Raw genomic sequence first — 10,053 nt, 5'->3', positions numbered from 1 at the left:
TCGGGACCATAAAGAATGGAGTAATCCAAAAGTGGCTGGTGGGTACTGCCTGTTATGTTCCCTGTTTCTCAGAAGCACCAGTCCTCACAACTAAGCACTGAAAGTGCATGGTCTAAGTATGCTAGCAGCTTGGTTAGAATCTAGTAAACTTTGGTGAAGTGTTCTGTCCGTGCTTGGATGCATTCCTTTTCATGCGTTAGGTCTAATTAGCACTGCAAGCCTGTTGAGATATTAATGTAGTGTATCTTTATAGATGCTAGTTATACTATGAATGCAGTTGGCCGGGTTGAACAATTTGGATTTTTGGTATTAAATTTAGAGCATTGAACATAAGTTGATGTGTGTTGTAACATGATGTTAATGACCCTTCCAACAATACAGAAAAATATCTGAAGTTAAGAAGCCCGTGATCATAGTGGACACATCTGTTGACATAGGTGATGAGGTTATGCAAGTTTGCAAAGTTAGCAGGCAGCCAAACTTATATATCCCATGCTTTTTTATATGGTTCATCTATTGTTTAGGAATTCTCTAGAATATATCCTTAGACTTCACTTGTGCAAGTGTAATGATACAAAGGAGATTGATCGCCCTCTAAAAGTACTATAACTTCCTAATAAAACAATGTTTTTCTCATTCCATTTTCCCTTTTATCGGCCATCACTTTAGGACGTGGAGGCGTTTATCTGATGGCTAATTTGTTCTTCTGTCATATACCGGTCCAAAATGAGATCTACATTGTATCATCATACTTTCTAATTCTGAAATTGTTCTATTACACTCGCAGCAATATGTTCATGTCTGTTCGTCCTGCTCCACATTATGCGAAGTGTAGCTTCTAAACTACAGCCGTTCCCTAACGATCAAATTTCTCTCTACACATGCAGATGCAACAGGTCCTCCCAAGATGTTCAGAAATAGTTGCTTGGCCTGATCATGGTTTTACTACTTCGCAGCTGGAGCTTCTTCCGGTGAAAGTGAACTCAGTGTTGCAGATTCTTCCCGTGAAAATTAGCAAGAGGAATTCACAGATAAAAATAGGCTTAGGTTTTGGTTTTGTTTCTTTTTTTTTTGTCAATGCGGATGATGGTAATACCACCTGTTCTTCATTTCTCAGCTGCCGAAGTTACGGCTCCATTGCCAAAATGTGTGCATCGTTTCACACTCATTCGTTCTTGTTTTGGAGCCCTGCGCACGGTGTTTTAAATAGCGTTGAGTGTTCATTGTTTAATAATCTAAATAGGGAAGCTAACTCCAATTGCTTTCCATTCTTTTGCTCACATTCCCGATGCCTTAGGTAATCTCACTCTCACATGATCATGTTTTTTGAACTAACACGTTTATAAAGTGCTTTCGCTTTCCGTTTGGATACAATTTTGCAGAAGACAATTCGCATGGTTGTACGATACAATTTGGTTTCTTCTGTTTAAAAGATTAAAATAAGAATGTGCTCAGATAATACACAACAATTTCCCTTTGAAAAAAAGAGAACAGACACCAGCTTCTCCAACGTATCAATGGAGCCGGCAACGTATCAAACTGAGTTGGCTCTGCATGGCAAATTAGCAAGCATCTCAAAAATTGTTCCACACTACGGAATCACAGTTGAGTACGCACAAAAGTTAAAATTTAATTTGTCGAAAATTATGAGAAATGAAAAAGGAAATTATGCTGGACGAAGGAATGAAGCCAAGAAGGACAGGTTGGGCACTTTTGCAGAGAGCACCCTCGCGAAGGTATGCTCTTCCAAAAAGCACCCCGCCTCCTGCCTCAAACAGACGAGGGACTAAGAGAGTCCCCAGTTTGACCCGTCGCTCCCCATTCTCTCATGAAAAATTTTCTTGTGTGCCACTGAAAACTATAATAATCCCTTCATTGCCATTTAAAGTTAGAGGTTCCTTTATTACCATCAATTCTAATTTTCATTCCTTTATATGCCACTAAGGTTACTTTTAGCACAGATTACACCATCACGCCATTAAAATATGTATAAACTTTTTCGTTATTCCGATTTTACCCTCCCAACCTTATCCTATCGTTGTACACACAGATCATCTGGTTCCCCACTCTTTCCCCAAATCATTCCATTCCAAACCCTAGCTCGAGCAGGCGCTCACGGCCTTGGCGCGCGGGTCCCGAGCGGCGCGCGCGGCCTGGGCAGCGGCTGTGCAGGCACGTGCGGCCCTAGACGCCCGAACTCGCTCCGTTCTTGCCGGCTCCCTCGGCACCCCTTCCTTGTCAGCACTACTCCGATGCATGGCTCCAGCCCCGCTCCATTTGCATCAGTGCCCCATTTGCAAGGGTTATGGTCATCGTTGGTACAATTGCAAAAATGCTGACCCCGAGGACATAGCAGCTGTGCAGGCTATAAAGTATGCATTCTATTCTTTACTTAAATATCACTCTTTATCAATTTTATATTGTACATTTATAATATATCATTATTCATGCAACGCAGGGGTCCAACAATAAAAAAAAAGAAAAACAGTGAAACATCATGTAAGAGCAGCATTGTACCTGTTGCTCTAGCACCTAAAACAATGCATTTTTCCTCTAGGTATGAACTGTACAATTATAGTTTATTATTTTTTTAAAATATATTCATTCCTAATTTATCTTTTTATTACAGCCAAAGTGCCTCGTGAGCTTAGGTTCTGGAAATGGCTCAATCTCTCTTAGTTACATGTTCAACTTTCAGTTCTTCGACAATACTTTGATTATATCATACTCAGTATTTTTTCTCATATAAAAACATTATGTGCAGATCTTGATCCATTTCCCATCAAGTATCCTATGCCTACACGTGAAACCACACCACCACCTGCCGCCTCCAAGCCTACAAAAGGGAAGAAAGCTAAAGAGAAGACAAAGGCTGTAGGGAACAGAAAGAAGAAAATTGTTTCAGTGCCACATGATAGTCCAACAATGGGTACCAGAAGCAAGATCCCTCAGAAGCAAAGCCCTTCCTTACGTACCGGAAGCACTTCCACTTCCAGACTTGAATTGCTACTTGATGTGGTTCTCTTCAGCTTCCGTGGCAATAGCTATTTTGCTTGTTCTTTTATGACCCAAATCTATTATTAGCCCGTGAGATTTAGTTGTTGTATGGACAACCATGGCTGACTGTTCAATGGTTTGTCTGGATATCTAAAACTGCTTGTATGGCTGTTGTTAGGATAGCAAAAACTACTTATATGGCTACCGTTATAGATATCATAAACTACTTGTATGGCTGCTGTTATGGACAGCAAAAACTACTTGTATGGTTGCTGTTATGGATAGCAAAAACTACTTGTATGGCCGCTTGTATGCACAACAATGATGCTTGTATGGACATCCATGGATGCTTGTTCCGTCAAATGTGTATAGACATCAATGCTTGTCATGTCCAAAAAATATGCCTAAGATCTGTATATATTTTGCTTGGTCTGTATATCAAGCAATGAATTACTATTGCTTAATAATATATGTTGTTCTTGGTCTGTATATCATGAAACAATGAATTACTATTGTTCAATTAATATATGTTGTGTTATTCTTTAGTGCAATGGTATAGAAAGGATGGGTAGTATCGTCTTTCACCCTCTACTTAACAGCAATTTGACTGGTCTGTGACGGTAGTAGCAGATAAGGGAATAAAAACTAGAATCGATGACAATAAACCTCTAATTTTAGATAGCAATGAAGGGGTTGTTGGAGCATCTTCAACCATAAATCCTATATTTGAGTCCTATAATTTGTATTAGGGACATATTTGATGTGTTTAGGGCTAAAAAAAGCTTATACTCCAACAGCGGGGTCTCAAATCATGTCATTTACAACTAATTGGGGAAAGATTGGAGCGGAGGTATTAGAAAAAGAAGTCTCTATCCGTTAAATTTCGTTAGGATCCGGGAGACTGAGTCCTAAATTAATTTACCAGTTTTTTTTAAATAGAACTCCAGTTGGAGATTTTTTTTTCTGTTAAAGTCCTGTATGACCCAACTTAGGACTCCTGCTGCAGATCCTTCTTATACTTCATATTGGATTGGAGTCGCAATGCGCAGCCACGGAGGGAGCTAGGGTCTGGAGATCCACCAAATCCCTCGCCTGATCTCCCTTCTTCCTCGGCGCCGTCGTCCACGACCATCTCCGGCGGCCGGTAAGCTCCCTCCACCTCCCCTTTCTTCTGCATTTCGTTCTCTCTCGCGCGCGCATCGCCTCGCGTCTTCAGCTCGATCCCCCGCTTCGCAGATCGCTTTCGGCGGCATGGATTGCCCCAAGCGGAGTACGCCGGCTGGCCTCCCCTACGACGCCATCGTGGAGATCCTCGCGCGCCTCCCCGCCAGGTCCGTCTACCGATTCAAGTGCGTCGCCAAGGCCTGGCGCGACCTCATCGACGACCCCCTCAACCGCAAGAAGCTCCCCCAAACCCTGGAAGGGTTCTTCATCATTGACATTTTTTTTTTGTTGCGAATGCCGATGTACGTCGAATCTTTCGTGGAACATTTCGGTTTCATCAACCTATTGCCGAGATCCGTGCCTCTCGACATCGACCCTCGCTTCTCTTTCCTGAGAAAGCGGCCCGAGATTGAGAACCTCTTATTCTCGGATTCCTGCAATGGGCTCCTCCTCTTCGATCATGCCCGGAAGTCGAACTTACTTGACACATTGGGTTACATAGTGTGCAACCCAGCCACAAAGCAGTGCGAGACTGTGTCCACCTGCAGCTGCTGTCCACCATCAACAGAATGTTCAAAATGGTATACCCGTTTGGCTTTCGATCCGGCTGTCTCCTCTCATTTTCACTTGATCCACTTCTGGAAAAAGGGCTTGGATGAGGAAGTGGAGCCATTGGAGGATCAGGTGTCTGTGTTGTCAGTGTGTGCATACTCGTCTGAGACTGGGACGTGGAGTCAGAGCCAAATCGACTGGAATGAACAAGGACAATTGGAAGGATGGCGCCATCAGGGCATTCTATCTTATGATACCTCTCAGTATGTCTTTTTTAATTGCGTCCTACATGTGATACTTTTTGGTTTTGATCATGTTCAGATAGTTGCTCTGGATGTACAAGGAAGGACTCAAAGGATGATCACAATGCCAGCTGCTGCAGAGGGGAGGTGTTGGAAATATAAGGGTTATATTGGTCATTCCCAAGGGCGTCTGCATTACATCAACAATGAGGTTGATGCTCATGACCAGAGCTGTGAATTGTCTATCTGGGTCCTTCAGGATTATGATAGACAAGAATGGCTGTTGAAGGACACTGAGCTTTCTGAAGCTCTTTGGAAAAAAGAGTTGCACAGGCAGCAGGTCGGACTTCTCAGTTGTGGCCATTCATCAAGATTGCAATGTGGTTTTCTTTCTTCAACCCCTGAACCGACTAATAGCATATGACATGGACCGCAAGGAAGTGATTGTTATTGCCACTTTTGAACATGAATTTCAGGATGCGAGAATTGCTCCTTATACCCCCTATTTCTCGGAGTCACTGACGCTTGCAAGTAAGCTCTGAAAGCGTATGCTCTAACCATGGAGCAGCTAGCAACTTGGTTAGGTTGTAGTAAACTTAGGTGAAACGTTCTGTCTCTGCTTGGATGTATTCCTCTTATGCTTTTGGTCTAATTAATACTGCAAGCCTGCTGATCCATTCATGTAATGTGTTGCATAGTGTGTCCGTGCTTGGAATGTATTCTATCTCATGCTTTTTGGTCTAATTAATACCGCAAGAGCGCTGAGATGTTCATGTAGTGTATCTTTTCGAATGCTAGTTGTATCAATGACCGCATTGCCCCAGTTGAACAGTTCAGATTTTTGACGTTGATGTTATTTGCTTCAAATGCTACCTTTTGCGTTTCCAGAATGATAATTGTCTTCTAGAAGCCTTCTTTTCTTGTGGTTGCTCTTGCGAGCAATTATATACTGTGAAATCTGTTTCTTTGGTCCCTGTGTAGTTGTTTATTCTTAGCGAATGAAATTGTAGTTATTTATTCTTAGCGAATGAAATTATATCTTCCAAATGTTGCAAAAGGTGCATATTATGGAACGGTTTTAAATTAAAGGCTTACAGTAACAGCAAAAGCTAGAGCCAAAGTTTTATATGCATGCTGCTGAAAAATTGTAATTGGAGACTTCGGCCAGAGCTGAGCTGGATACTGATTGCTTGGGTCTACTTTAGCACTTGGCAGTGTTGTTGAGAGAACTATATTTGTTGTTTCACTAATAGGACACGGAATAGATGCACAATCTGAAGCTCCAAAAACTTCAGTAGTGAGTAGCTCCAAAAACTTCCACAAAATTCGGCAGATAGTATAGGTCTTGGTGCTCCAGGTCTTCAAGATTCAGAGCCCATAAATCTTCAGTTTCTCATCTATGTTAAGATCTCTTAGACTTCAGTAGTGAGTAGCTTCCACCAGGTTCCTTGAGCATTGTTGCAAGGGACAGTGACCCAACTAGATTTGCATGAAAGAATGGTATGCTGGCTGTCTTCCGAGTAAAAAGGTAATCTCCCCCAGAGTAGTATGATGTTGGACCCCGGCCTGATGTTGAAAGACGACAAATACTTCTACATTTCCATAAAACCCAAAGAACAACTGTATCATATTAGCTATAGCTCATAGTCTTCTTCTTTTATATACGTCAATTGATAGCTGAGCTTGTGTTTTGATGACAATTTATGGCCTGTTTGAATAAGTGGGTCTCAGATTCAAATATCCATTGGCGTAATTCTAGAAAGAAAAAATTCTGGACATTGTCAAGAGCTACTAGCTACTACTGAAACCTTTGAATTGAGTCCAATTTGTGGTTTCAGATTCTTCATGTGAAAATAAAGTGTCTTTCAACATGAAGATGGATATGTTATGTAGTTTATCAGCAGAAACTGTTATTTTTTAGTTAAATGAATGTTGTAATTTACTTTGCTCTCCCTCACTGCATAATTGTAAAACTGCTCGTCTGTTTTTGAAAGTTGGGTCCGACTGTAATTTCAATGGTGATTTTGGATATGCAAGGAAAACAAAAGGCAAGAAATCCATGCCTGGAAGGTATTGTAGAAATGAAAAAAATATATGATGCGCATCTATTTCCCACTTCCACATTTCAAAATCTGATATATTGCAAATTTGCAGGTAGCTTGGGCGATGGGATCTGATGACAAACAAGATGTAAGAGTATGAAACTAGAGCGACCGATGTAGAAATTTTATTGGAGAAACAAAAATCTGATGGCATATCTGTTTCCTGCATCCAGCTTCCAGATTTCAGAAGCTGATATACTGCAGACAAGCTAGATATAAGCAAAATCCTTGTAATTCCCATCATTGCCTAATTCCACAAGCTTGCAATCTACTGTTGAGATGATACCAAAGACTGAATGTCGAGTCCATCACAAGTTAGATAGTACAGGGGATGCTACTCTTGCAGGTAACTGCTCGACTATTTAGCAATGAAACCTCCTGAGTCAGCACATGAATTAGAAGCATTCTCTGAAATCTTCAGGCTTCCGAAGATCTGGCGTTATATTTCTTCTTTCCTCCTTTGTGTGCTCTTCATTTCACTTTACATTTGTCCTCTCTGGTACAGGGGAAGCCTCTTATAGTTTGTAGCTCACAAGATGCATAGTTAAGTTTATCGGGCCAGAAATGACGTCGATGATACATGGCAGAGGATATGCAACAGAACCGTTTTTGGATTTTTTGTTTTTTTTTGAGAGAGAGAGAAGGCTGGGATTGGAAACCTTTTTCTTTTTCCTTTTTTATTTGACAGAGGATATTTAAGTCAGTTTCGAGCATCAATTCAGCCCACACCAAGCCCAAGCCCAGCACCCTCCAGATTTAGCGACGAAAGCCAGCCACCCTACGGCCCCGCCGCCGCCCCCCTCGATCCTCACCCTCCCCAGCGGCGGATCTCGAGGCCCTCCCTCCCTCCCTCCCTCCCTCCAGGCGCGAGCATGGACTGCCCCAGGAGGGGCGGCGCGGTGGCCGGGCTCCCCGACGACCCGCTCGTGGAGATCCTCTCCCGCGTCCCCGTCAAGTCCCTCTGCCGGTTCAAGTGCGTCTCCAAGGCCTGGCGCGACCTCATCGCCGACCCCCTCCACCGCCGGAAGCTCCCCCAGACCCTGGAGGGCTTCTTCTGCGGCCTCAGGTACGAGGACGGTGAGGATGGATACGGCGGTGATGGCTGCTGCGGCGGCGGCGGCCACTGGCTTGACTCCGTCTTCATAGACCTGGTGGGGCGGTCCGCGCCGCTCGTGGACCCTTCCTTCTCCTTCCTGACGAAGAAGCTGCCGGGCATCAAGCACGTCAGGATCCTGCATTCCTGCAATGGGCTCCTCCTCCTTAGGCACGGCCCGGTTCCGCACACTGACACGCACACGCTGGGCTATGTGGTCTGCAATCCGGCCACGCAGGAATGGGTGGCCGTGCCCAGCTCCGGCTGGCTGTACTCGGATCCGCCGGAAGGGGAAGATGAGGACGACGACGATAGGGAAATTGGTGAGGACACCTATCTGATCTTCGACCCAGCGGTCTCCCCGCACTTCAAGTTGCTCCAGTTCTTGATGAAAGCTAATATTCTGAACGAGGTAGGGCTGCGCACCTACTCGTCAGAAACTGGGGTGTGGACTGACAGATCAGCTGAGCGGAGGAGATTGGAAGAGGGAGGTGAAAGCACACAATTGGGTAGTTTTGGGACCATATTGTCCTCGTTGGGCAGCGCCTTTGTTAACGGCATGCTGCATTTTATCGTCGACCACATTCAGAAAGATGAGGACCTGATTGTTGCGGTTGACTGGGAAGGGAAGACACGCAGGTTCATCAGCTGGCCGCAGAGTCACAATTGTAGGGGTCCTGCATTTCTTGGTCAATCTCAAGGGCATCTCTATTGCATCAGTGAACAGATAGAAGGCAACTCTACGCAGATCACCATTTGGGTTCTTGAGGACTATGATAAAGAAGAATGGGTCATGAAGCACAGTGTGAGCTCTTTGCAGCTCTTTGGAAGTATTAAATGGCTCGTCCACTTTGACTACACTGTGGTCGCCATTCATCCAGATCGCAATTTGATTTTCATTTCTCACCGGGGCCAAAAGCTGATATCTTATAACATGGATAGCAAGGAAGTGGATGCTGTCAGCACCGTCAGAGAAGACTATGGCATTACGCCCTATGTCCCCTATTTTTCAGAATCACCAGTGCTCTCAAATAAACACTGAAAGCATTCCTTGTGGGGATGCAATGGATGTTCGACAGGAATTTCATATCTATGTGTAGAGAGTATCAATTTGGGTAAATCTTCTGGAGTCATGACATGCATATGCTGCTGCTTGGATGTATTCCTTCATGCTTTTGTTCCAAGTATTTGTTCAAGCCTGTTGTATTCTCGAAATAAAATAAGTCAATTGAGACATAGATGTTGGCTTGCTTTAGAATTTGGATTACACATGCAAGCTCTTATGCTGAATGAATTAATGTAGCTTCCAGATTGCTGAACTGAATGCCCTACCTCAAAAAATCCGCCATGTTGATCACATTCCCATGTATGTTGCTTACTGGCAACTTGAAATAGGGCATCTTTACATAGAGTAGTGCTTCTTGTATGCTCTGATCGCTGATTACTAGTGTCTACTATATGCTTGGAAAACAACTTTATTACATTTTGCTATAGCCAATTGTTATCTTTTTTTTTCCAGCTACCAAAAATTTCAAAATCAGGCATGCAAAAAATTACGTGGATTACTGCTATGAACTCCCTGCGTCCTTTTCTTTTGATAAAGTTGCCTATAAATTTCTACTGGCTTCTGAAGATTTGGATTTATATTTTTGTTTCCTACTGTGTGGCCTTCTGAAAACAATGGTGCAGTAAACCTCACAAATTTTAAGTTCAGAAGATGGATACGTGAGTTAGAAAAGATCGTGGTGATGCTTAGAGATCCTGTACAGCACCCACATTTTTATCAAGTGCATTTGGTGTTGATGCCGTGCCATCAGAAGCTTACTTCATGACGGCAGTTCTAGGAAACATCATGACCACGACGACTACTCCCGCCAGCAGCAGCAGTAACATCCGCAAAGTG

General features: G+C 43.4%; 2 protein-coding genes and 1 long non-coding RNA gene across 3 annotated transcripts; all 3 read left to right on the top strand.

Annotated features, from left to right (window-relative positions):
- The first annotated feature begins 2,055 nt into the window (after nucleotides 1-2,055).
- Nucleotides 2,056-3,297, top strand: LOC112882282. Its single transcript, XR_003226636.1, has 3 exons — nucleotides 2,056-2,372; nucleotides 2,459-2,557; nucleotides 2,765-3,297. It is a non-coding gene; the product is annotated as an uncharacterized LOC112882282 (long non-coding RNA).
- Nucleotides 3,298-4,021: 724 nt separating this feature from the next.
- On the top strand, nucleotides 4,022-5,771 carry LOC112882460 (putative F-box protein At1g50870). Its single transcript, XM_025947526.1, has 2 exons — nucleotides 4,022-4,141; nucleotides 4,234-5,771. Exon 2 carries the CDS (start codon nucleotides 4,249-4,251, stop codon nucleotides 5,377-5,379), a length of 1,131 nt encoding a protein of 376 aa, XP_025803311.1. The 5' UTR covers nucleotides 4,022-4,141; nucleotides 4,234-4,248; the 3' UTR covers nucleotides 5,380-5,771.
- A 2,038-nt stretch (nucleotides 5,772-7,809) lies between these two features.
- LOC112881550 lies at nucleotides 7,810-9,469 on the top strand. The gene is made up of 2 exons (XM_025946294.1): nucleotides 7,810-8,473; nucleotides 8,567-9,469. The coding sequence occupies exons 1-2, from the start codon at nucleotides 7,930-7,932 to the stop codon at nucleotides 9,190-9,192; spliced, it is 1,170 nt and encodes a 389-aa protein (XP_025802079.1). The 5' UTR covers nucleotides 7,810-7,929; the 3' UTR covers nucleotides 9,193-9,469.
- The last annotated feature ends 584 nt before the right edge of the window (nucleotides 9,470-10,053 follow it).

Source organism: Panicum hallii, chromosome 2 (genome assembly GCF_002211085.1).
Source record: "Panicum hallii strain FIL2 chromosome 2, PHallii_v3.1, whole genome shotgun sequence".
In the NCBI taxonomy this organism is placed as follows: domain Eukaryota; kingdom Viridiplantae; phylum Streptophyta; class Magnoliopsida; order Poales; family Poaceae; genus Panicum; species Panicum hallii.
Note: the sequence above shows the minus strand (reverse complement) of the source record. Positions and strands in the feature narration are given on the sequence as shown.